Genomic DNA, 27,910 nt, shown 5'->3' on the forward strand with positions numbered 1-27,910 from the left:
TGCATGTTAATAACTTCAGGCAAGTAAATGTCACTCATACAGAAATTCTGTGCATAGGCATGGCATGAGTAGGAGAAACAAGATTTCATGTTTTATAGACAGAACATGTCGTGATCAAAAGGATTTTGAGAAAATGAACAACTTTATGTACCTTGGCCAATGCGCGGGCACACAGCGAGTGTGGGCTAGTCCCTGAGTAGGCTGTATAAATAAACTGTCCTCTTCTCATTCCTGACCTGTATTCTCCTTTTCCCATGTTTTCCATGGTGGATTGAAGATGCACTATAGTGATGCATTTGGAGCCTACCGACTATGCAAAATCCTAACACAAGTGATAACCTGCTCTACCATTTTGGATAAAATTGGCTACTTCTGGTTAATTAGCTATTTATTTTCATTTTCTGCAAACATATTTCATATTAGCTGTTGGTGTCAGTAGAAGAGTAAGTGTTTTCCAGAGCTGAGGGCAGTCCTCAGACTGTTTCTGCCTCTGTAATCCTTCTCCAGACATAGAGGGTTGGCAGCCACCTGGGAGTGCTCCTGCCCCAGGGATCACCAAGGCGTGAGAGACAGCGCCCACTGCCGGGGGTGGGGTAAGACAAAGGATCAGCCTGCAACTGCATTTACACCCCATCTTGCTTGTAGTGCAGTTTATCAATACGCAGGACAGGATCTAGCTTGTCTCAGCTGCCATCAAAAGGTCTAAAATTTGGACTGGCTTTCACATTTTACTTTTGATTTTTCTCTGCTCAGACTGAGAGCTGTTTCGATAAGCTCTCCCTTCTTGTTCCTGAAACTCTCCAGCCAATGATACAAAGATGCAGTCAAATGTGCATGGATATAGCAGAATTTAACCCACAGCAGAGACACACTGAATGAATTGAGCATTTTGCAAGGGGCTGATATGTCTCTGGGCAGCCTGAGTTCATTTCAGTTATGTAAGTTTTCTGAAAAACATAATTAAAATTGGAATTATACTCCCCTGTGTATACTGCAATATCTGACTTGTAGCTGCAGCAAGCAGAGCTTTGCTTGACCTGCTATTTCTGTCCCTTTGCTGCCATGAATTTGGCATGGCATTCCAGGGAGTGTGATCAAGAAAAGCAGTGACGAAGGCCTGATCAGCCCAAATGCTGAGGCAGGTTCTCACCACGGTATTTTGTAAACATCTTCTGCAGATATTGCACGGAAGTACATGGGCTGTTAGTGGCAACACAAAGGACTCCTCACTTCAGGAGTGAAATCAGGAATGTAGTGTGGAATTTGAGAGAGCAGAGTTATAGGAATCCATAGGAAAGAGCACCCCGAAATGAATGAATTGAACTGGTGCTCTGAAGTTCAGCCATGGAAGTAGTTCTGGAGCATTGCTGAATTGGATGTCTGTTTATTCATGATCACCACCACCAACCATGGATAGATGTATACATAATAGAAATAAACTTTAACTGAATATGTTCAATTCACAACGATTAAGCAGAAATAGTTTCATTTTCAAGGTTGGATATTTAGAAAGGGATATGTGTCCAGCCACTTCTTTTTAGCGAGAGAGAACCCACACATCAGAACTCTGATGTGGACCTGGCCTTCCTTGGGGAATTCAGATCTAGGACTAGCTCTCAGACCAGTTTCTAATTTTAATTACTGCTACCACATTAAAAATTGCTCCCACAATGCAGATGAAATCCACCTATGTAAATCAGCAGCAGCAGGACTCTTTAGAGCTTATACAGACACAGGCTTTGTGCTGACCTCTGCACAGCATCAGCCTCTTGCTGGGCCAGCTCCACAGGAATGAAATGTATTCCGAAAGCACAGCGGAAGAGATTCAGATTAGTATTATTCTACATAAGGCTTTTAATACTGGGTAGCATAAAGGTCAAGTAAATAGTCTAAAAATAACTAAGCATTAATGCTGTGCAGAAGTTACCCTTTGTCTCTTTGGTGCTGATCTTACAACAAACAGTTTTTTACCTTTTGTGATCATATTGTGAGTTACTAAACCTACTCACTGAGGAGCTGATTTCTTCCTGATCAATAGTGGCTCCATAAAATTTAGTAAAGTTATTTTAAACTGCTTCAATTGACATTTAGCCAATTTGGGTATTGTTTGAAATGTTTAGGCAAGCCATTCTTAAGAAGTGAGTGATGCTCTCGCACATTAATTCAGCACTGAACCCATTAACTAGCTCTGCATGCAGTTTTGTATCAATATCTCAACTATTTTCAGTTAATTAGGCAACATAATTAAGATCATACAAGTTGAATTAACAGGTCAGTGCATCATCTCACTATAATTGCATCTAGGAGATAACCTGATCTAAAAGCCATGTGAAAAGGACATTTTAGCCTCCCCATACTCAAGATACCAATTTTGAATGTGATCAGCCCAATGTTTCATAGAAAGACTTCAGTTTTGAACTTCTGTACAGAGTTTCTGCTTTGAAAGGTGAATTTCTAATTGAGGCATATGGTTTTCATACAGTGGTCCAAACAACCATTTGCATAAAAATTGCACAACAAAATGACAGAGAGAATTCTTCACTTCTTATGCCATATTGGTCAATTCATATTTAGCGTGTGCGTCATTTTCTTCTTCTGACTGAGGATCTGAGTGATGAATTTCAATAAAAATTACATAGATCATTGCTCCAAGTACAGCTCCCAGCATAGGTGCAACTATAGGAACCCACCACCAATTATTACCAGCCCTGTAAAAGACAAAAAGAACAAGAATTAGTGTTGCTTGTTACTGTAGTGAGCACCTTTCAGTGTATTAGCCACTGAACAGATCCGGGGGTGTGCCACTTGCTGTAGTGTAGACCTTTCTCTTTTGTCTCACATTTCTGTAAGTGGGTGACACCCCCTGTGTGCCCTACCCAGGCTACTTCGGATTGAAATGCTAAATAACAAGCACTAAACGTGTTGGTCTGTGTGCTGTGCTTGCATTTTAGAAAATGAGGCCTTTTTACTGCATGTCTGTTTGGGGACAGAGGATGATTTCTCCCTTGTGAAAAGTGCCTTTCACTGACTTGCAGTGAAATGAACAGGGACGTATTGCCGACCAATCTTGACTTTGCTCTCCCCAGATGCTGGTGAAAAGATTTTCAGGATGTTACGAAAGTGGCTTCTTTTAGCTGCAAGGAAGCTTACAAGTTCACACCTGCAATAGTATATGTCATCTTCCTCTTGACAAACGTAATAAATTAAACTGAATTTTGAGTATATATACCTTAAGCAATGTAATAGAACACAGCGACTGTAAAGTTGATTATCCTTGACTAGAGTGGTCAAGACTCAGATTCCATGATGTATCTTATCTCTACGTTTAAAATGTGGGGTCTTTCAGCAAGAGGCAAATAAACTTAGAAGTTTTATATACCTAAATCTTAAACTTAGAATTTTTGTATTCACTAAGAAAGTCCAGTGTGCTGATTCCACTGAAATGTTTACATTTACACAATTACTAGGATTTAATTTTAAAGATGTAGATTTACAGGCATATTTAAAGTAAGAAGTCCACCATTGAACTGTACAAAACAATAAATAGCAACATCTTCAGGTAGGAATATTGGGCTGGTAGAATTGCTCTCCTTTTCCTAGAGGTCCACATTCAGGCAATAAAAACTGGGTATGCATTTCAGAGCACAGAGTCTCTTAACTGTACTGATGCATTAAGGTGTTTTGATTTGATAACCTGTTGCATTAATTGAATATGTGAATCTCCAGTAAAAATCCAGCTACCTCAATTTCATGCATATTGAAAATGGAGAAATTTTTTTTCTCCCAGAAATACAAAGGGACAAATTAATCTATGAGAGGAGCCTCACCGAAAGCTGCAGGGAAACTTTTAAACTGTCAGGAGAATCATTCAGTACTCAGTTGCATAGATTTATGCAGGAGTGAACTTGTGTTTGTCCCAATGCAAGAATAGAACTGGGAGAATGTTGGTGCCCTGTTGATTGTACTATTACTGCTTGTTCAGAAATGCCTTGGGTGTGTATGTTTTTACCTTTGGAATTATTTCTATTTTGCCTTGAGGATATAAAATACCTTCTGATGTTGTTTTACTGAATTTAGAAATCTGTTTGGTTGAGTCATGGATGGTTGTTGAGCACTTGAATTTCTGGAACAAGCATGGACTAAGATTTTATTGAATTAATCAGCAGAACAAAAGCTATATCGAGTATTTGCATGTGTTCTGTGTGAAGTGTTTAAATATGGGTGTGTAACAAAGGTGTTTCTTGGCAGGGTTCTCTCAGCTTGTTCCGTGAACTGGCCTGTGCCTTGTCAGCCCCTGCATGACCTTCTCCAAGTCATGGCCTGTTTTTGCAGCAGCTGCTGTCAGCTGTGCATTGGATACCCTGTGCTGAGATGCTGGCTGTAAAGCCTTTGTGGGCGCTGCTGCCAACACTGCAATGAGGTCGGGACCCAGCCGAGTGGGAGTTTCCATGGCCCTCAGTGCTCTGCCACTGGCACAGGAGCAAGAACTGCCTGTGACAAGCAGCGATCGCCCACGGCCCCTCGGTGCCCTCAGCCCCTGGCTGTCCCGCAGTGCTCAGCCTCGCTGCCAGCCCCGCCGCGCCAGCGCCAGGTGCTCGGGGCGGGCACTGCGGGGAGGAGGCAGGACGGGCCGGGCCAGAACTGTGCTTAGTGCGGAAATTCCCGGGAAACTCCAGTGTCTAAGCTGCTGGGACTGGGAACTTGGGCCCGTTTAAACTTGCAGATACACCTTTCACTCGCCAGCTCTGCGGGAGAGACCGCTGTTCCTGAGGTAATCCGGGCTGCAGGGCTGCACTCCGGGAAGAATGCTAAATGCTCCCGAGGCCGCTTTGCCGTCCCGATGCCTGTGCGGACAGGAGATGCGCATCCAGCCCTTTCCCGAAGTGCAGTTTAGTTCAGTGCTGCCGCCTTGTCTCCGGTGCCGGCGGCCACGAGGTGTCAGCGTTACCGCGCCGAGCGGCGAGCGAGCCCGCGGCGAAGCGGGCTGAGCGTGCCTTATCCCGGGGTACCTTCAAACGCTGCCACGAAACACTGCTCTGGGGAGCCCTACCTCTCTCTCTCGTATTGCTCTTTCATGCTCGGTTTCGCTTGTCCAAATCCAATCTGATGTTTGGACTCAAAGCTCTGACTGTTTTCTCACTACAGACAGTATTTGCTCCCCAAATTTTCTTAAACTCATCAGAATGTTAAGCATGTGCTTAAGAAAAACTCCTGGTTTTCTGATGGGAGCCTTTAACCAAAAACACACCATTTGCATGGGCTAGGGGAACCACACCAATAGCTTGCATTTTCTGGCTTGGTTTTGGGGAAAATGCACCTTCAGGTGTCATTGTGCAAAACGTAGTAACAGCAACATTTAGAAAAGCCCTGCTCAAATGCATTCCTGTCATCTGGACAATTCCAGGGGCCGACAGAAGGGCTCCCCTACGGCCTCGTTCCCTACCTGAGAACATGATAAAGCCAACACTTCCTATACCTGCAGGCACAAAGAAAGGTAGAGGGGATTTCTCTTCTGTAAGGTGATTATGTCAACGTTTAGAGCATTTGCTTGGGAACAGTGTAGGTCTTGCTATTATGTATCTGGTCTATTCCAAAGTGAGCCTTTCCCTGTGGTCCTCTGCTGTTCTGTAGGCAAACATCCAGTGACACGGACTCAATTGCCTTGTGAAATGGCTCCATTCTCCCCCCAAAGAACGTTCAGGGTCTCCTGAGTATTTCCTACTTCTCAGTTTGTACAGCACTCATGTCTCTGTGGAGGTTTCATGCTCAGGTCCCAATTCCTGGACATGCCTCTTCAGAGAGCTTAAGCACCTGTCTCAAGGTTGTGAATTCCATTTGAATGAAGATGTATCCAAGGTTTATGTGTCAACTGTTACTGAACCTCTTTAAGTTGCTCAGGCACAGCAAAGCATTAGGCAATTTAGGATCCTAGCTACAATCATTCAGGCTTTTCCTGCGGCTCTTCCAGCTGCCTAACAAGGCTCAGGTTCTTCCTAAGTCTCACCTGGATCTGTGCAGTAAATAACTGCATATGATACACATTCCTGTTGTATCATTCCCTTGGACTTGTTTATAGCTGTAGCTTTTTGACTGAAGGCAGGGAGGAAGGCTTCTTCCTCAATTTTTCACCTTTCTTATATTGTTGTAAGTTCATTCTGGCAAGGATCAGAGATCTTATATCTTATTTTTTTATGTTCACATTTTAAAATTTCTTATCAAGGTCTTTCCAGTGGGACTGCATTCCCTCTCTTAAATAAAACTTTAAACTGCACTGGGAAAGAGTTGATATTGGTATAGATGTAGAGGGCTTTTTGTAGTTTTTTAATGTAAATGAGTATGACCATACTTTAAAAGGACTTCACTGGTATTCTGTGACTAGATCACAATACAATCAGGCTCCCAAACTTTCAGTAATGTAATAGCCAACTTCATAATACATTACTGATTATAGAATGACACCATGGCTAATACTGCAGTCAACAACTACTTGTAATTACACAGGTGTGAGAGAGGAGAATCCTGAGTGTGGGATGTCATTCTCTGTGTCCTGTTTTTTTAAGAAAGTACAGTCCCATGGTGCAGTACTGGGGAGGAGAAATTCGGAGGTGACTGGACCAATGAGCAGATCTCCCACCAGCAGCTCACCGGAGCTGGGCTACATCCAGCCTTGGCTCTGGCCTAGGCTGTGGCTGTGTGCCTTGGTTCAGCTGTGCCATGCCTGGCTTTTTTTGTATGAGAAAAGCTTTGCTACTGCTTTCCTCAAATAAAGCACAGGATTTGTATAAATAGAAATCATACTGAATAAATAGAGATTATTTGTGCTTCTTTTATTTCTTGCTAAAATAAAATCTCTACTAACCAGAGCTCTCCAGTGGCCTACAGTACTACTGGGGATTCCTACTTGTAAATAAATGGGAAAACAAACAATACTAAAATAAACCTAAAGGTCTGCTTCCCGATGACAGATTACTCTTTCTTAGATACCCCAGAGTGCCTCTTACCCTGGATACATGTAAGATGTGGATTTGATGTGTAACTAATTAGCTGTGCATTGAGCCAGCCAAGAGCGTGTGCACACGGGGATCTGAGAGGGCTCTGAAATGTGGGAAAATGAAGGGAGGTTCTCATTCACTCCTTCTCTCCCAACCAGGAAATCAGGCTTTTAGATTGTTGTATATTTCTGCAGGAACTCAGAAGTAATCATAGGCTAAATCAATCTGATATGTCTCTGTTTTTTACAGCACCCAATAAATATTTTCACCTAATTCTCTCCTGATTTTTTTTCTGAAAACTGCAGGACACAAGAAGAAAGCAGTCATATTTTCAGTGACCTCTAATATTTTGGGAAAGGTCTTGTTAAAACAATGATTGATATTAGAGATTATGCATGTTTGATTTGCCCTAGAAGCAGGAAATCCTTTTTAAAGCCCAGTTCCTAGAGTATATCTGGCTTAAATGACTGCTTCTGGTATGCAAAGAATTACCTGTATGTATATAAAGTATGACTTGGTACCATGTTGAATCAGGATCTTACTTTCCTAGAAACAATTTTAGCCAGGGGCATTTGACTTCATCTTCAGGCATACTTACGTGAATACTTCCATCCCCCATCCTGCAATGGCTGTGAAGAGCCTTGGGCCAAGATCCCTGGCTGGGTTCATGGCACAGCCACTGTTCATTCCCAAGGAGCAAGTAAGAACAATTATAAGGAGTCCTACTGCAATTGGCTCCAGGCCCTTGGGTACGCTGTTATTTTTGGTGTCAAAAATAGCAAATATAGCCAGAAGAAGAACAGCTGTTGACATCACCTGGCCAAGGCAAAGAAAATAATATTGAATAAATATGTGTAGATTCTTTCCAGTAATGAAAAGAGGGGCTCTGGCAGCTCTGTGGATTGGAGTGGCTTAGAGCTGGTATTTAGTTTTATCCCACTATACAGAATAGCAAGATTTGGAACTCAGTGCCTTTCTACTTCACAAAAATGAGAAGTTTTGATAGCTGTGCTGAAAGACTAAGACAAGAAATGTGCTGAGGACATTTGAAAAAAAAAAATCTGCAACAACCAGGTGGGGAAAGAACAGAGGATTTAAAAGGCATCTCCTGTGTGAGGTCTAATGCTTTGCTTCCACATTTTTTTCCTGTCAATTTTACCCTTTTATTCACTCAGTTTTTGGTAGTTCTGCTGCTAAAACAGTGCAATCAGTTCCATTGAGGTAGAAGTGTTTTATGTGACTGTAGTTTATGCTGATAAATTAGACTAGATATGCATCTCTTTATCCACGTATTGCATAACATCAGAAGAAAAAGTGAAATCTGGAAAGTCAAAGCTGGGCAGCTAAAATTAGGAAGTACCCAAATTAGGGTTGCACGTACAACTCTTCCATGAACTCTGTACCGCATATGCTAATTGAGCTGATGAAGGAAATTTTCTTGGAACTACTTCAATGCAAGTACAGATCTGCTTAAATCAAATGCTTTGTCAATGTTGATTTTGCTAATAATTAACTTGATGGGAAAACAGACAAAAGCTTCAGTGATGTCAAAATGTTCAGTTTCTATACTGATTTGAAGAAGCTCAAGTTTGAGTGGTTTAAAAATTATTTGTTTTTCATCTGCTTTTAAGTTTGTTTTGAAACATGCATGGGTAAAAAAATATCTTGGGGAAAAATCTGTTGACTGATCCAAAGATCAGAACTGTCTTTCTTACAAAACTTCAAAATAATGTTAAGATTTTTTTAAGCCAGATTGCACAATCTTTTACGTAATGAATTTCTGTGTTGAGGCCGTCCCTTGTTTTTTATACCTTACTTATGCAGTATTTATTTCATGTATTCCTGAAGAAGTTGATTAGAAGTATATAAAATACATGAAACTACTTTTTTTTTTTTCTGTTGCATAAGTGGAATTAAAGAACACAGTTTAGAAATGAAGTTGAAGATTTTTCAGATTCATTCATTTGAAAAATAAATACTACAAATCTATTTGCAAAAATAAGGTTAGGGAGGAGGCTTCTGGAAGCAGAAAACTCAGTTGTCCAGGGTGTGTTAAACTGTCTGCTTAAGCATTATTTAAGGAATAATAGGTCCACAAAATGGGTTGGATTTTGATGTAAATGGACATGACTCTGCTGAGATTTATGGACAAACATTGATTTATACTGAGCAAAACCTCTTACGTATATTGCTTTAAAGACATTTTGAGTGCAACAATTAAGATGATGTATGAGAAAAGAAAAACTTGAAATTATTTTGCTTGTAAAATATTACTAAAATGTAACCCCCTGCAAACAGCATTGCCTTCTCATTGTATTGTACAAGGGGACATCTGGCTGAAATGGCGAGATTTGGCACGCTTTTTAGGTCCATGTGGTTTTTTTACTGCTTGGTTTTACAGGTTTTTTAATGTTTAATTTGTAGAATTAAGACAGCAAGTGCACTTACCTGATCTGCAAAGCCATTTATGAGGGACAGATATGGAGCTGGATATGTTGCGAAGATTTGTGCTGTCGCGTTAGGTCCTGTGACTTCAAGTCTCCCATCGCTAAACTGCATAAAGGCATCTATAGAACAAAGTCAGTAACTGTGTGCACGTCTCCATAAACTTTTCTAGGACTAGGATATTTGTGATAAGTCTGTGCACTTCACATTCTCAACTGAAACTGATCTCTAATGTGCCTTCCAACCCACACCATTTGGTGATTCTCTGATGGTTTTTTTCTGGGAGCACGGTTATTGGATTTGAGGTGATGTACTCCTCATCCCCTCCTGTCTCTTCTCACCTCCTGTGTCTTGAAGTACTCATTTTATGTACCACAGCTTTCCAAATGGGGCTGGTTTTCCCCTGCTCATGGCTCCAAACTCAGTGCCAAGGAGCATTTTCTGATTCGGAATATAGATGTGTTATTCTGCAAGAAGTGCTACATTTGTCATGATGATCCAAGAAATGCACAGCATCCTGACTGTGCAGGTGTGGATTCCCAGCTCCCAGGAATTACTGCTACTCCATTTGACAATTGTGCAGTTTTAGAACTAGGAAGATACTAAGATGGGGTACTCAAATTGTCAGAGACAGCAGACGTTATTTTATTAGTGGATCTCGTGATGAAATGATACTTATGTGAATAAAGAAATAGCTCCCCATCTCCCATGGAAGTCATGGTGAGGGTGATAAGCTCCTCCTGGAGCTAGCAGACAAGTCTATTTCTCCTTGTTTCTGTTTTTGTAGCTTTGCTTAAAGCTACAACATGACTCCAGAGAATTTTAGTTCTTTACTTTTATCAGGTTCTCATTCAAAGTGTCATATAATTCTGTGCCATTTAACTATAATGCCACAGAATTATATGGGTTGGGGGGGGGAGGGATGATCTCCTACGTCTATTTTTCTACCAGTGACTTTTCAATTGACCTCAAAGAGTACATGACAGTCCTGCAAGTTACAGGAAGTAAAAACTACAGAAGAGGTTTGGAAGTTAATTAGAGCAAGAGGAGGACTTGAGCAGGGATAGGGATATGAGAAAATCCTGTACTCTTGAATATGAGGAAGATGTCCCTAACTTAGACTTAAGCTTCCTACTTTGGCTCCCTACCCTGCTGCTGCCGTTGTGGCAGAATACAGTGACTCCCCTGTCAACCCCGTGCACTTGTTGACACACTACTGCATCCTAGCCACGGCCCTAATTCTCGCTGTCAGGCTTGAGGAGGACTTAAATTCAGATAGAAATCCTGGTCCAGAATGCCAGTTTCCAAATTCTAACACTAACCTCAAAAAAAACCCAAACTCTTTCCTCCCCCTCCCCTCTACTCCCCCGCCACCCCCCCCTCCAAAAAAGAAACCAAACCCAAACCAACACAAAAAATACACGAAACCCAAACCAGTCATCATCGTTACTAAAGATTTTTGTCTTTGGGATTACTGTGGGTACTGGGCACTGAGCTGACATACAGGAAGCATTTCAATTTTTGTTCTTCCTCTGCTGCACCTAGACCCAGCACAGTCTGCAGACATAATGCCCACAGGAGAGAGATGTTGGAGGAGATGGGCTGGGCCAGTAGAAGCAGAGTTTTGGAATAGAGGGTTGAAGCAACTGAGCGGATTCAGTCGGTTACTGTTTTTTTCCTTTTGTGGCACGCTGTGTAAAAAACCCTGTGCCTCAAGGATAGGGGTATTTTTTTTCTTTTTCCCTGTCAAATATGTGACCCCTTTATCACTGTACCTGGAGTTCACTGCCTTGGAGAGTCACCTCTCCAGGGTGGTCTGAGGTTTGGTCAGGAGGGACTTGATCTCATATCCTGTACCCTCAATGAATGATGTTGGTGATTCTTGCCTACAGGCACTTGTAGCAGGTCTTTAATGTTTCTAATTTGCTTGGAAGATGGATAGCCCTATATCCTGGCTATTAAGTAATTTAAAATCCTTACTGAGAAATACATGATCTCAGAGTATCTGATTTCCCATGAATAATTTTTCTAAATATCAGGACATTTCCTGGAGTATTAAGTGTTTCAGTAAATTTGTTGGGTACCTGGAATGTTCAAGCCATTGTTTTTCCCTTCAAACTCTTTATGCTCCTTCCTTTCTTCTTTTATAGCTTTAGCTTCATTCCTGCCATTAGCCCTGTGTGAACAAGAGTCCTGTGCCTGCCTGACATTCATTGAAAAATTGGGGCCTTAGAGACTGCCTGACCTCTAGTTTGTCCTGTGAACATGTCTAAGGTGTACTCACTGTAATAAATCCCAAAGACAGCCGCTGCTCCAACGAATGCTCCCAGGAGTTGTGCTAATATGTAAATTGGTAATTTAGTCCATTTTAATCTTCCAGTCACGCACATGGCTAATGAAACAGCTGGGTTTATGTGACCACCTGAAAAATAAATCACAAATTAAGTCATGTGGATGTCTCAGATACATGAGAATAGGTGAAGGATTTGTAAAAATGTGGGCACTTTTGAACACCAGAGCAGTACATGCTTTTCTAGATGTTATTTTGCAGTTAAATGCTGACTGCAATTAAACTGAAGCAAGTTGGATGAAACCAGAGGAGGGAGGGTGAAAACCACTAAGATCCATCTTTACTCTTGATGTTTGTGGACTGTGCTCTTTATCAGACTGCTGCCCTGCAGTATGTAACTTATAAACAACTTTTCTAGAAAAATAGTAAATCTGCCCTATTAGTTGTGATGGGAGTGTCCCTTATTCTGCACATATTCTCTCTCTTTGAGGCCTTTGGCTTTTTATTTTTAGGGGAGAACTGGGGCAGAAGAACATTTCTTTAGTCTCCCAAGCACATATTGTGATTAAGGACTGTTACTGGCTTGAGCATGTATCTTGAGGCAGTTCTGGAGTGCCCTGGGTTTAAGTCATGTTTGTGTCCCTGTCTTCAACTTGGGGTTACTTAGGAACTCAGTTTTCATGGAGACAAAATCAACTAATGTTAGGGCTGTCCAGTTTCATTTTGACTGTTGGTGAGTATGCCTAGATGGGATCTGGGGGCAGCAGTGCACAGTCCTTCACCATGTTCTAGTTCTCATGCTTCCCAGAAAGGTCCATGATAAGGAAACTGATAAAGTAGCTGTGCTGAAACAAAGTTCAGTTTCCTGTGGAACTTTTTTCCTTTTTATTTAGGAGTAGCTACACCTGAACTCATGCATGAAAAAAAATCAGTAACATTGGAATTCTTTGCGACAACTTTAGTTTCTAAAATAAATTTATTATGTCATATGGTCTCTTTCCTCAACACCTTTTGTCAACAATAAAGGTGCTGTGTGCTCTTGGAAAATTTCATTGTTTACAGATACATGGCTACTACTTAAGAAATACAAATTGCCAAATAAATGAACAGGTACTTCTTTGTAATAAATACTGAATAATAAAACCCCCAGATTTTGCAAGGACAGAGGATCCTTTGCCTATCTTCCAGATAAGGTCTCATTTCAGTCTGTATGAATATTAAAAAAAAAATGGCCTTTGTCTTTGGTAAAATAACTGAAAGAGCATGTCCCTTATCTGTCAAAGGTTAGTGATGGAGAAAGGGCCTCTATGTACAGTTTCCGTGTTTGTTTGCACTTCAGGTCAGTGAGTCATTATCTTATGAAATCCAGGCACCTTTGATACATAATGAACTGACAAACACAGATAACAAGCTGGATAAACCTTTCTTTGTATCATTTCCAAAATGCTGACCTAGTAGCACCAGTCTTGAATTAAAAGCTGAATTCCTCACTGTGTTTCAAATTCTTCAGCACAGAGCAAATAGATAGATGGCACCTAACTTAAGAGCCCTTCATATGAATTTTGATTAATTGCTGTCTTGTCTTTTTTTCCTTACTCTGGCTAGAATTAATAATTTTCCTTTCTTTCAACACCTGATTTTGTTCCCCATCTGTATATGATACAGGGTGACTATGATGGCCAGGACAGGTCATAATAATATTACAGAAGGCTGGTTAACATCAAATATGGAAAGGGAAAGTCTAATTGAAGGCTTTCATGCTGACATAGGGGAGTTACAAGATTCTTGGTTCCTGTGCCACTGGTTAAAAAAATAGTTCACTTTGGATGTTGTGTTCCTCATTCTTTTGTAGTTGCAGTGATCACAGTCATGGGTTTGAAATGCTAAGTTGGATAAAATAGTGGGAAATTATCTAGATATTGAGGAAAACTGGATGGAGGAAAATTAAAATGGGGAATTTTTCTAAATAAAAAAGCTCAAATTTACCAAACGTAGAGACTATGTATTTTGTTACTATTAATTTAAAATTACATAAAGAACTGATGAAAAATATTTTAGCAGTACTTAAACATGAGACTGTGGCCCAAGACCACAGAAATTGCTAACAAATTCTACATAGGAACTTGTATTCTGAAGCGTCCACTAGTAATCATGTGTTGTATAATAACAGCCTGTTGAAATATCTGTTCCTATTTTTTCACAGAGAAAATGCACTGCATGCAGAATCCTTTGTCATGGGAAAAACACAGGAAGCACAATACTGCAACATCTGCAACTGCTCTGCCCTGCTGGGATTGAACTCTAATTTTCTACATAATGATGGAGATTATTACCCCTTAAAGGTGCAAATGTAGGACAGGTCTTCACAGGTTTGTTTTCATGATACTGTATTAGAAGAGTTTAGCTGCCTACATGTAAACCAAGAGCTGTAGTTAAAAGTTGTTCAGATGATAGGAATGTGCTGCTGAATTAATTTTGTGTGATATTAAGGAACAGTTCTGGTCTGTGTCAATGACAGTGACAAGTCTTCCTGTTTTGTAGAACCTGGAGCACTTTCTTATGTGAAACTTTCTAATGGAAACCTTCTGCATGGTGCCTCTGTAAAAGACTTTGTAAAGAGAAGAGAAATGGCCACAGTAATTTCTGCTACAGCAGCTATTTCTAATGCCCTAATTATACCTAAAGAAATTTGTTCAGGCCAACTTAACCCTCATTATGAAGGGTAAGAAATGCCTCTATGAGACCTGGACTATGAGGGCACCATTTGCTTTAAAGACCAATGTAAACTCTGCATACAACACAAAGTATTGTGCATTTTCATGCACTGCGTTGTTGTTACAACCCATCATTTTCTATTTTAAAGGAAGACTTGAAAGGTTAAAAGCAGTTATGCTAATGTTTCTCATCTTAGTTTGGCCAAATCGAATGGTGGAACTAGGAGACAGGGCGGCATCCAGTATGGCACTTGTGAACACTGGTTAGTTAGCCCAGGTAACAGCCCCAGGACAAAAGGGAGGCTCCTGACCAATGCACATTGAGAAAGTGTATGAGCAGAAATAAAGGGGAAAGGACAGTACTGACTGTGTCATTGAATGTATCTCTGGTGCTGAATCTTTCTGCGATTTCTGCTTTCTATGATCTGCTGCTTCTGTGAATCATCAGACAGGAGCAGACTTGCAATAGCCTGTCAGAGGACGTGTAGAAACAAATCGCACTCTGTAAGGTGAATCCTGTTCATTATACCCATTAGTGGGTTATTCTGCTTTCTGTATAGCTGGCCACCATTTTATCTGGTGACTGCTGGATTGCTCTTCATGGTTATTTCTTTAAACACAGTGTCTGTTCTGCCCAGGATCATCTCTACCGACAGAATTTTCAAAGCAACATCAAGCAGATTTCTGGTTTGCACAGAACACTTTCCATAAAAGCCAGAGGTCTGCCAAGGTTTATTTCACACTGCAGTTGAGATCAGAATTTGATGGGACATTTTGTCAAACACAAAGAATAGAAGGAAATAAGAACACACAAGATTTACTGGCAAAACTCTGGTGTAATGGTGCTTACTGTTGCTAACTTCATGATTGTTTATGCCATGAAGTGTGGAAGCCCTTATTAACAAGGGAGCCCTAACACTGTAGCAATAAATACTATATAAGAAAAAAAGTCACTTACCAGAAACGCCCCCGGACACGTAGACTGCTATGGTGACTGCCATGGCAAATCCCACTGCCACCGTCATGGGCCCTCCATGCTCTCCCCGGCTGAGCACAGCCTGGCCCACACACCCACAGCCAAGAGCCTGCGTTTGCAAAGAGACGTGTAAAATCACGACTGTGTCTGTCGAATGTTATTGGTTGTGACTTCTGCTGTCCTGGTATAGCTGCGAGTGCTGTTGAATACTGAAACAGTGCTACAATTTGTGCCATTGTTGCCTTTGCTGCAATGCACATTTGCTTTTTATTTTCCTCGTCTCCGTCACGAGGAAGAATGTCTGCTAATGAGGACCTCTCTCCCCACAGAAAACTGTTCTCAGGCGCAATGATGGGATACAGATCAGAACTTGGAACCAGAAAAAGATCACACAGCCTCTACAACAAAACTCTGCATCTGAAAGTGAAATTAATTCTGTGTGGTAAGTTTTCAGTTCCAGACTAATGTAATAAGTGATGAAAAATTTACTGTAAAAGTTATGAAAGATACTTCAAAAAGCTTTTAATGTTTAGTGCTGGAACTCTGGGTTGAGACAACATCCTGGCATTTACAGTGTCTGTTATTGTTATGCTGAGTTTATATCACATACTGCTCGAGCAAAATATTTCACTGGCTCTGCAGCTTGAACAATTAACTGAAGTGGAGATATCTAAATAATTCACGTTGAAGAATTCTAAATGGATTTAAACTAGCTTTGGATTTTTGTTGGTTCCCCTCAGAATAAAGTTCAGTAACATATTTAAATATTTGCTTAAGATGATGTTTATTCAGTTCTAAAGCCTCTGCTTACCTTCAAGCATATGTTTAGATCCTATTAAAGATGACAGGAAAGATATTCAAAGGGACAAAAACCTTTTAGTTTGAGACAGACTAGCTGATCCATTTCTGTGTCTTTGAAAACCTGCTTTTTAAATATATGCCTATGTGCTCTGCAGAACAAGGAGCCAATACTGTATGGAAGCTCTCAAATAATTTCTATAGTCTGGAAACTTTTGCTTGTCTGCAGCTGTAAGTGATGTGAATCATACCATTTCTGGGATGTGACTAGATTTATCTTGAGCAACCTTAATTGCTTATTTTCACTTGCAATGCAGTTGAGTTCAGAAACTGCAGAGTAATGCAAAAATCTCTCTTGCCTTAGAAATGGACTGTACCAAAATGATTTGGTGACCGAGGTTTAACAAGCAAGTCCTGCTAGAATAGATGCAATTTAAACAAGCAAAATCATACTTTAGTTTCCATTATTTCCCCAAGGGTTTTAGCTAATACCAAAATGTGACAGAAAAGCTCTCAATAAAATTACACTCTTAGCCAGCTTTTTAATGCAGACGGCTTTTCTAAGTGCCCCGAGACTGTGTCGTGCACCCAAGTGCAGCTCTTGCCTTGAGGTCATAATCATGTAAGCAAACAAAACACTGACTGGTGCCGGAGTGTTGCAGCTCTGGTTACGTAAGGGTGGGGTGGTGTTAGATAGCCACAGTTTATTGGACTGTGTAATTAAAAGCTCCAGGACACAGTGCAAGCTGCAGTCAGCTGCTGTGCCACGGAGAACACACATGTTAGCCGTGCTGTCACCTAGCAATGCACGTGGTAAGCACAAATGCACGTGCAGATAGCAAACCAAAGTAAAACAAAGCAGAGTTGTTCACAGCTGAAATTACATCGTTTTTGTAAACTTCGTATGAGACAATTCATAATGTGTTTATATGTTTAATATAGAAAGAATGGGTATGTTGGAATTCATAAGAATCTAGAGGAGGTGGAATTAGCGTACTCTAGTCATCATCGTCCAGATTTCTCAAAGGGAGTATTCCAGAAACAGCACTAAGCAAGATTTTGTGAACGATATGGCTCAGATGAGGAGCAAGCTCAGCAGGCTGCACTGGGCCCCTGCCCACACTGGGGTGCAGGTTGAATTCAGGCAACCAACTCAATCTACAAGTAGAGTGTGTGCTTGTGTTCTGAAACGGCACAGGCAAAGTTTTGCAGATTCGAAGAAAAGGCCATTCTTTTGAAAACATTACCTCTTCCTGTAAGGATGATGAAAAAAAGAGAGCAGAGGTAGAGGAGATGGTTATAGAAAAGGATAGGGGAGAGCAACATCTGTGTATATCAACCACAAATTCACAAGAGAAGGGAAGAATATAACGGATGGAGGCTGTGGCCTCTCTTCCTTTTTTACCAGAACTGAGGAGAGTCAGACAGAAACAGCTGTGTGTCCTCTTGCACTGTAGCTCCTGCTCTGCAGGTCTTAGGGAAATAGACAACTACAGATGCTCCATTTCTGTGCTAACCAGTCTCTCCTACAGAGAAGAAGCCGTGCAAGCCAGCTGGAACACAGCTGCACTCAGGGGACTTGCTCATGTACAAGGACTAAACACTACTGCAGGCACAGTCAGTGTGTGCCCATCCAGGGATGGGAAAACTGGGAACTGAGCCTGCAGATCTGAGCTGTGTCACTGAAATAATTTCTCCATTTGCTGACCTTTTAAGAAGGAGAGAAAAAAGTTGCCTCATACCTACTGTAGCTAGGTTGGTGCAACTGGAAACTATCACCTAATCATGTAATTACACAAACAGCAATTTAATACCTTGTAAGCCTTTACTTGACTGAGTTAAGACCAAATAGATCATTGAGTTGTAATGAAATATTCTAAGATTTTAGGCCAAGCTCAGCCATCAGTTGCACCCACAAAACTGATTGATTGAAGCACATGGAGTTAATGAGTTTATTTTACAGTAGAATATAGCCAGATCTCTTTATCTTATCTTGTCTATCTTACGTTGCCAGGTTTTCCTAGTAGCGGTTGTCTATAGCCTGATCTGCTTAAAATTACTGGAATACTTTCAGCACTGACTTTTTTTGTTCATAAAGTCATTAGATTACTGTCCCAAGGAACATGCTTGGGTGTGGAATAGCTGTCTGAACCTTCTCTGCCAATAAAACTTCCTTCATGGCCCATTAGATCCTTCTCTTTGTCTTGGATTACAAGGCTTATGTTAGGAAAGGAAAACAGCTGACCTTCAATGAGTGTAAGGTCCTATTACTGCCTGGGAGCTTGAAGGACTTTCTGTATCCCACTCATCAGAGAGACTAAAGATTCCCTTGCCTCCATCTTACTATTTTCAGGATTTTTCCAAATGCTTGTAATAGCATTTTTTGGTCTAAACAGGATTTCTGCGAGATCTGAAACCACAGTTTTTAGGGAATCTATTTTTCTACATGGCCAGTAAAGTTTTAGACATCTTAAAGAATGCTTGTTTTAAAAAGCCCCCTTCTTGTCACACAGTCCTAGAAGTGGGGTGCATTTATAGCCAGACCCTCTGACTGTCACATTAAAGAGGCAGCCAAGCTTTTTGGCAGTGTGGAGGGAATGAGCTGGGCCATGTAGGACTCTGTACATCCCCAGCTCCAGTGAGACACACACCTGCAGTGAATTCCACAGGTGTCCCTGCAGGCAGAGTGTGTCCTCAGTGGCTGTACAGCTGATGATGCTGTGCATGAGTACAGGAATTCAATGTGTTAGAAGGAATACAGTCAGCAGGTGCAAAAAAAAAATTATTTAATCATAAACTGCTCACTTGCAATCATGAAATGCTAGAAAAATAGTGGCTGCATTTCCCCTTCCTTGCAATGAAGGATCTGTGCCCATGAAAACTTTACAGTGTTCTTCATGGTATACTGTAATCTTGTGCAGTTCCCCTACCCAACATTAATATTTCCAAATAGGATTAGCTACTTATAAAAGCAGTAAATAAGCTTTTCAGTTTGAGACATGCTGAATTGGTGGTGTCTTCCTAAGGCAGTGTGTTTTAGAACTCGCTTTCATTTCCACCCCTTCGTTTACAAAGCAAGTCTTCAAGTCTGCTCAAGAATTTACCTACTGAATTTCATAATAAGATGTTTTATGATGTTAGAAACTCTTTCCACATAGAGATGTACTTTTGCTCTGTGTTACATAGGATCTCAGTTCAGACAGGGTTCCTAAGCAGTTTTTCAACAGGAACAGTAATGCTAAAAGCAACAAAAACAGAGACATGTTAGATCTTCTAAAATCCAGGGCATTCACTCTGCAAGAATTCAAGTTACAGGAAAACCCTTTCAGGAAAGACTAGTCCTCATCCAATTTAATGTTTAATATTTGCTATATTTTGTTAAATTAGAAAGTACTTAAGCTTTTAAAGGTGAGATGAAAATACAGCTTATCAGTCAAGTAATCTCTGAATGCTTTAAAAGCACGCAGCTTTTATCATTAATGAAATGTTTTGGTGGGGTGGGGAGGATTTCTGTACATTATGATTTAATCAAGCTTAGAGCAATAAAAAGTCACTATATCTGTCCTCCTGGTGATCTTCTGGGAAACAACCAATATCCTCTTGGGTTCAGATGAGTTTTACTTTTTTTTCAGACTTGCTATCTAATAAAGAAGGGGTGAAAAAACAAATCTCCAAACACTTATCCTTTAATTAATTAAATAGTATAGACATAAGCCTTAAAATTGTCATTTTGAAACCATTTTCTAGTGACAGAAAGCATTACTACTTGGAGACATGATTGTAAATTTAATAAAACTTCGGATGATCTGTGTATATAAAGCTTTTAAAACATATAGATATCAGCTTCAAATTGCTTTGTGGGAAAAAGTAGTGAAAATATTGAGGGACACTGTGTGGTGTTATATAAACTGATGCTTTTAAATTTTATTCTTGCTTTTGCATATGCAATAGGAGACAAAAGTTTGAAATCACCTAGAGAGAATGCAAAAGTCTGCATTTTCTCATTTTTATTATGATTAATATTGCATGCTTCATCCTGAAATGCTAAATGCTTTTCTTTCCTGAATTATAGAGGGCAACTGGTTTGAGTCAGTTTCTTCAGTGAAGACTCTTTTTATTTTCTTACTAACTTTTAGAAATTCAAGGAAGGAAATGAAATGTGATATTCAGACACAAACTTGCAGGAGTGAAACATTGCCTGTTGTATCAGGACTAGAAAGAAAAGGCCATGCAGAGGAACAAAATCTTCTTATCCTTGAAGAGAAAAATAAACTATTCAGGTGCTACTTCCCTCCCTCCTCACTCATTTGTTCTTGAGCTATGATGCTTTGCTTCCTACCCCAACTGAGAAGCTTTAAATCTTTCTAAACTCCTAAAATAAGTTTAGTCTCTGTACCAGCTCTCAGGGAATTGTAGCATTGAGAAAGTGTGTAAGAGTGGGCATTGCAGACTCCGAGAAAGGTTTTCTGTCCTCTCCCTGGAGTATAAGGGTACATGTACCTTTTCTTTCCCTCCTTCCTTTGGCTGCAGAAACAGGGGACTGGATCTTTACAGTTAGAGGTACATAGTTAGGAGTAATTAAAGCCTAAGCTGCTTGCTGTTGAAAAAAAAAAATGCTGAATGCTTTTAACAGTAAAGAAACCTGTGAGGAATGGGTTAGAGGAACTGAGTCATATTTGCCTTTAAACCAGACCGTGGATTGGAGAGCTCCCTAGAATTCACTTTCAACCAGAATGGTTTATTGAACTGTTGAGTTTGCAAAGATATAAACTCACTCCATAGCACAAACTACATTTATTGTCTTTTATTCTGTTCTCCAACTGTTTATGACAGCTTTAAAAAGTTATTACTTTTATTACCTTTCTTTTATTTGGTGAAAGTTTTGAAAAAACACCTTGTAAAGTTGGGTCTGTAAAACATGAATTTAAGTTTTGCACTCACAGTTCAACGTTAGAAAAATGCAAGTTTTCTCTAAATCTCAGACAGAGGTGCCTACGCTTCAGTCCTACAGATGTAAAATTTCTGGGAAAAAGGGTATCCACAGAAAAAGGTTTTGGGAGATTAAGTTCAACTTACTGAAACCTCTCGGTTAAACAGTGAGTGCTGAGTTATGTGCTGTGGCTGACGTTGCAGAAATTATAATTTTCTTCAAAGCCTTCGTGTAACACAACATCTGAGTCACCTAAAAGTTTGAAATGTCATATACTGGGAAACCTAAGTTTGGATGGAAAACAAAAGATTCCCATGATTTTTCAGAATTACTTGCTGCCATAAATATTTTGGGGTAAAAGAACAATTAGCTAACCTCCCTTTCAAAATTTTCATACTGCTAAATATTCAGCTGAATTAAGGAATTACTTCTTAAACAGAAGAGCTGTCTAGGAAAAAAAAAAAAAACTGATTCTGATAATAAGATTATAAAAACACCACCAGTATAAGAACACCTCCTTAACCTCAGTACAAATGAGGGTCTTTGTTACCACTTTGTCTTCCATTTGCAATGCTGATTTAATACCGTTACAAAAGGAAGAGTTTGTATATCTTCACCAGAATCATTAGCAAAATTTAATGCCATCAAAGTATATGCAACCAAATAACATTACATTCATAAGTGGCATCTATTATTTATTGGTTGTACTAGATAATTGCTGCTAGAGACCCAAATGTATGGATCTCTGACATAAGAGCTGTTTCTCAAAGTGCAAACACAGCTAAGGCTCATGGTATTTGTAGCATTATGTAATATTTTAAAAGCTGAGTGACAGATCAAAATACCAATTATAAATAAATGTTAGTACCCTCTTATCTAGCTTTGAGAAACTTAAGTTCACTAAGAACTAATTATACAAGATTCTGTACTTCAGGAAATTCATTGCTGATGGCAAACAAGGAAACTATTAGAAGGTGCTGATGTTTAATTTTTTACCTTAGACAAAAATGACTGTAATTTCATCCTATATAAAAAAAAGTCTCCCTTTCAGAACAATTTAGAACTTGGAATTTATCTTTGTTTAAAATTTCCAAGTTGTGGTTGTATGTTAAAGTTAAACACTTATTTAAGGAGCTGTTTGCTTTCATGTAATAACATCATGTAATGATAATTCTAATGCATGTTTAGAATAAGAGATATATGTTACCCTACAGTAATTCACATGCACTGGAATGTAGGGCCCCAAAAAGTAGATAAAAAGAAGTTGTTTAAATTTTAATCTTATGGACTGAGCAAATCTATGTGATGCCAGTCTTAAAGATTTTTCTGATGAGACTCAACTCTCCAACAGAGCAGGAGTGATAACTGCATAATGAAGAGCTCAGAATTTGAAAACAAGACTGAAATATTTCGATGATAAATAGGCTTCTTCATTAGCTGGACTGCAGTTCATGCTTGTGCCCTGAATCCTCTAAGCACACACGAACATTTGCTTCAATGGGAGTTGCAAGAGGCTCCCGACCTCTAGTTGGAGACCAGGCTTATAGGAATATGTACATGGGAATATATATTTATGTGTATATTAGGAGCATATATACTCCCCACTTGTATTTATATGCTAAATGGAAGCCTGTGTTTTGTCTCAGCAAGGAAGTGTATGCTGCTCTGGCCTCGGGAGATCCTGGCTCCTGTGCAGCTCCTTTCTGGGAAACTCTGTTCAGTAAGATGCTCTTGAGAGTGAAAATGAAATACAAACTCTGTTAGGTGAGCAGTAGCTGTTAAAGGAAGCCACATGGCCTATTTGGCATCTCTTTTTGGAACTGTTTCAATTCAGATATACTTAATGGCGTAAGTCAAAGTAAATCCCATTTTGGTTGAGAGCAATGCAGTCAAGTTCCAAAGAGGAAATATGGGGAGAAGCATGATTAAAAGCAGAGGGGCAGTTGGATAGGTGAGTTCCAGCCAGACTCACTAAAAAGCCACATAAACCATCTATCTGACGCAGCATCACTTCCTGGCTCTTTTGTGCTGGCACACAGGTGTTATCCCCCAGATTAACTCACAGAAACCCCAAGAAGAATTGTACTGAACCAGGAAACATGATGGAGGACAAAAAGATCCCTAGAGAGCTCTTCCTCAAGGGAGACCTTGGGGCAGTCCCAGCTGCAGAAGGCTGAGACTGGGAAATGTGTGTTGTTCGCTGGCTCTCAGCCACCATGGGCAGGTGCTCTCCCACTGCAGGATGGTTCCAGACTCCCGGAGTTTTGTGTTTCTTACTGAATTTGGGTGCTTTGCTAAGCAGAGAGCGTGGCTCACAGGGGCTGTGCCTGTATTCTCAAGCTGTATAATGCAGGCACCTGAGAACTGTGGATATCTCAGGAGGGATTGCATATCTGGAGCATCTCCAGTCTGATCCACTGGACTGAGCATCCATTAATGGTCAGCACATCTCCTGTGATTCTGGAGCTCACCTTCTACTTTATTTTCACCTGGAAAGAATTTTGTCTACGTGCTCTGAGTCCATGCGGCAAGGCAAACTGCAGCATGTCAAGTAGGGCTGACCAGGAGATATTATCCAAACTGTGTGCCCAGGGCCTTTCTCAAGGCTTGTTGTGTCAAATCTGTCCGACCTTGCTGGCCACACCCTTCAGCACTGAGGTGAAGGCTGGGTTTTTGCCTGACAAGTGATTCCACTTTCTAGATTTCCTGTTTGGAAAATAATGTTGCAAGGCTGAGAGTTACCAAAGATGGTAGTTTGGGCTCCTATTAGTATGTGCCCTGTGATGTTTTTCTCCAGAGAAATTAGAAATAGGTGATTTGGAGGGACAGAATTTCACCCGGCTAACTCCCAGTGGCTGGTGCCAGATTTAGGTGCGGTCAGTTAGCACTGGCTTCCAGACAGGGCCTGTGGGTAATAGAAATGCTGGCTCAGCCTTGCTCCCTGGCACAGGTGCTCTCCACAGTTTCTAAACCCCATCACAGCAACCAGAAATGGTTTTCAGCAAAGACGTGAATCAGTTGTGCTGTAGGTTGTGAACTCTCCTCTCAATTTGTAAGAGCTTTACCACATAGTTCTTACACTATCCTGTTACTATAACTTCTTTTCATACATGCTGTCTGTTTTTCAAGTATTTCTGTCCTCTGACTGACCAGACTGCCCCTTTCATTAGCTCAAATTTAAATTAAGGGTTTAATATTTATCGGTACTTTAAGTGCTTACTAGCTGACAGAGTTTAAAAGCAATAAATAGAATCACAGAGTCACAGAACAAACTAGATTGGAAAAGACCTTTGAGATCATCAAGTCCAACCTATCACCTAACAACACCTCAACAACTAAACCATGGCACTGAGGGCCATGTCCAATCTTTTTTTAAACACCTCCAGGGATGGTGACTCCACCACCTCCTTGGGCAGGTGATTTCCAGTGCCCAATCAGTCTTTCAGTGAAGAATTTTTTTCCTGGTGTGTAACCTAAACTTCCCCTGCACGGCTTAAGACAACAGCAGAAAAGGCAGTTTCTTCACAATAAACACTTGGTACTGCTGCTAACTTGTGCAGTCTAAACACAAGGTGAGGTATCCAAGCACTGAGAAAGCTGCAGTTTAATCCACGTGAGGCTCTTCCTGTTTTAAACCAAGGCTGAAACTAGAAAAGGGTAAGAGAAATGAGAAACTCAGATTGTCAACAATTTTGTAGCTTCATTTTCTGCTACACTCATATGGTGAATATACTAGAAAATGGGATCTGGGTTTACATTTCCTTTCTAGCCTTGTGCAGCAGGACATTAAATAGTAGCATTTGCAGTCCAATCTGCACTTTAATATGTTTTCTTCTCTTGCTTAATTTTATTAATGGAAAGAGGAGGAGGATCTTGCGGTGAGGACAGAGTACTGGAAGTCAGGTGATGTGGGTTATATTCAGAGTTCTGCCACAGGCTTCCTGTGCAGGCTGCTGTAATCAGGTTTGCTAATATACAAAATGAAGATAATGACATTTCCCCTCCTTACCAGGGTGTTGTGACACTTAATTCATTAATGTTTGTAAAGTGCTCTGTACTCCTTGCTTCTAAATGTGCTTCTTACTGTAATAATGTCTTATGGATGGTATTAAATTTGAGAATAATGTTATTTTAGTGCCGGCACACTTCAGTTGGCTGAAGTGTAGTAAAGACCATTATTTCCAGTATTTTATGAGCTACTGGAATTTTTAGATGACTTACTTGAAATTTAGCTGACATAGTTACGGTTATAAAACCTATGTCAGTACTGTGCCTGCTGCCTTTTTTTTTTTTTCCTTTTTCACTATGATGAAATATTTAGCAATAAGCAAGACTGTGTTGTCCAGACTAAAAGGAGAAAGAAAGAAAGAGTTTGGGAGAAATATTCTAGCTGCTTGACTTCTGGCTCTGCTACACAGCCTGCCCTCTCCCCTGGTGAGTCACAGTCCCAGTGCAAAACGCACAGAAAAACTGAGCAAGAAATTAGGTTAAAAAAAAAATCTAGGGTTATAAAAATGGGAAATTTAGGTATTTATATAAGTTGTAGCAGTACTATAGGACTAAGCAATATATGTATAATTTATGTCGTACAGTTAAAAACAAAACAAAAAAAATGTTAACTAACAAAAACTCCAAAGGTTTGGCAATGCAACTCCTAATAAATTCACTACAAATCAAAAGTTAAATTTCTATATTGCAGAGGAAAACAACTCAACTAAAACTTTCTAAACATGCAGTACAATAGGTCTGTTAATGTAAACAGAATTTGTGCATAAAATGAACTACTGAGTTTTTAAAAAACAGGAGAGTATTAACAACATTCATTGTGTATATCTGGATTGTTCAGAATGTGCTCCTTCACTGAAATTCCGCTCCTAGATGAAATCCAATGCCAATCAAATATAAAATACACAAAACTATCTGGTTTTTAAGTAGTGATAATTACATGGCATGAAGAAAGGAATTACAGACTTACCATCATAGGAGCAATTCATTCAAGCTGTGCATGGTCAGGCTGTAACCTCGCTGCTGGCACAGTACAAGAAAAATGTACATGTTCCCTTACAAGCACTGTCCAACATTAGATTAGTAGGAAGAAAGAAAAGCAGCTGACACTTACTATCAGTATAAAAGTTCCCAGGAACTCTGAGAGGGCTTCTTTAACCAGGCTGTTCTTCAAGGAAAATTTCTCCTTTAAACTCCTTTTGCTTTTCCGGCTCATTTTGGCTTCCTCTGTTGCTCTGGTGCCCTAGTTACAAATACACACAAAATTTGTTCTGTATTCGTCCCTGCTTCGGCTGAACTTTGACACTTTTACTTAAACATTGAAATATGAGATTTCATCTTGTACAGCCAGTGAAATCATCTGACTGCAGGCATTGACAGAACCAACTCAACATGCCCTAACAATTCATCATGGGTTTGTCATTCTATGCCTTCTCTGAGTGCACTTCTGTTTATACTGGTTAGATAATACCAGTAAGTTCACAATCAGATTTCTTCTTTTTTCTTACAGAATGGATTAATTATTACCCTGCCTATGTTTTTTGGGGGGGTTGATTTTTTTTTTTAATTTTATTTTATCCTGGTGAGAATGGATAAAATGTTGTTTCTGTCATCCTGGTCAAGAGAAAGGCAAAAAGACAAACCACAAAGTAAGGAACCAAAATATAGTTGCAAATTTCTCTCTGACCTAGATTGGGATTTAAACCATGCTACTATTGGCTGTCAAAGAATTTTTCAAGGGGAGGTTGTAAAGAGAGTGAATGCTTGGGAGAATGCTGTGCTGTACCCTGCACACAAAAGCCCTTAATTTCTGAGACATTTCAGTGGCTAATGAGGAATCTTACCTTGGTGGTGTGTGTGAATTTGCATATTCACTCACAATACTCTTTTTAGATTAAATGCCTTGCTCTTTAGTGAACTTCCCTGTTTACAAAAGAGCAACGAGGCAGAATAAATTAGGAACATTTAATGAAATCTGCCTCGGTCCAGTGGCTCCCTAAAAGGCAGAACAGGGAAGTGAAGCACTGAGTGACTACGTATTTCCTATAAATTTAGCTTAAAAGTGCATGGATGCTATAATGTAGAGCATTATAATATTATTTTCCATTGTCTTAAGACTTGAAGTTGCCGAATATCTCAAAGAACTGCGCCTCCTAGAGACAAATATTGCACCTTTATTTCTTCAGCCTCTTGAACAGTTTTATCAGATGTGATGCAGACTTGACGCTGTCTGGTTGATTTACAAGTATTTTCTGCCATTTGACTTGCCACCCGAACCTCAGCCCAGTTCTGGTAGATTATTTTGGCATGTATTATAGCTGCTCAAGGCAGCTGAGGTTTGTATCTGTCCTAAACAGGGCAGAGCCTCACAGGGTTAGGGAAATGTGCCACTTCTGCTATCCCATCAGTGTTCTTCCTAGCCTCCAGCTAGGACCTGATGTGTGTTCCCTGCAGCAGCAGCCACCTTACCACCACCGCATCCCTAAGCTTCATCCCTTAACCACCCAGTTCTCCCCCCACACACCCAATTTTAATCCTTAACTGCTTTTCTGTGTCCTTTTACTCACCTTTCTCTACCTCTGCATCCAGACGCCACTGTGCCCGTCGGTGGGTTGGAAAACGCCGGCCTGTGGAGCACCACGGAGCTGATGGAGCAGCAGATGGCAGCATCTGTGCCGGTGCTGCCTGAGCCGGGGGCACCTGTGCAGAGGCGGTGACACTGCCACAGGACAGCCCAGGTCCTGCTCTACAGGTCCTGCC

The 27,910-nt window shown here is 40.3% G+C and overlaps 2 protein-coding genes across 4 annotated transcripts in view; one reads left to right on the forward strand and one right to left on the reverse strand.

Annotated features, from left to right (window-relative positions):
* The window catches only part of ALDH1A2 (aldehyde dehydrogenase 1 family member A2), a 98,978-nt gene that overhangs the window by 8,692 nt on the left and 62,376 nt on the right, over positions 1-27,910 (forward strand). The window contains exons 2-4 of one of the 2 annotated variants that reach the window (XM_066195902.1): positions 9,417-9,571; positions 13,931-14,096; positions 15,747-15,859. The gene's annotated coding sequence lies outside the window, so the exon portion shown is untranslated. The remainder of the gene's footprint in view (positions 1-9,416; positions 9,572-13,930; positions 14,097-15,746; positions 15,860-27,910) is intronic. The other variant, XM_066195901.1, reaches the window with a different exon arrangement.
* Positions 1,369-27,773, reverse strand: AQP9 (aquaporin 9). 2 transcript variants are annotated; one of them, XM_066195907.1, is made up of 7 exons: positions 27,718-27,773; positions 26,265-26,393; positions 15,400-15,526; positions 11,722-11,859; positions 9,441-9,559; positions 7,591-7,808; positions 1,369-2,708 (listed from the first exon to the last, which is right to left on the reverse strand). In XM_066195907.1, exons 2-7 carry the CDS (start codon positions 26,364-26,366, stop codon positions 2,546-2,548), a joined length of 867 nt encoding a protein of 288 aa, XP_066052004.1. In that variant the 5' UTR covers positions 26,367-26,393; positions 27,718-27,773; the 3' UTR covers positions 1,369-2,545. The 2 variants fall into 2 exon arrangements, with proteins under 2 accessions (XP_066052004.1, XP_066052005.1); XM_066195908.1 differs by lacking the exons at positions 26,265-26,393; positions 27,718-27,773 and adding an exon at positions 26,121-26,195.

Source organism: Chamaea fasciata, unplaced genomic scaffold (genome assembly GCF_029207755.1).
Source record: "Chamaea fasciata isolate MVZ Bird 193981 ecotype frontalis unplaced genomic scaffold, bChaFas1.0.hap1 SCAF_14, whole genome shotgun sequence".
NCBI lineage: Eukaryota > Metazoa > Chordata > Aves > Passeriformes > Sylviidae > Chamaea > Chamaea fasciata.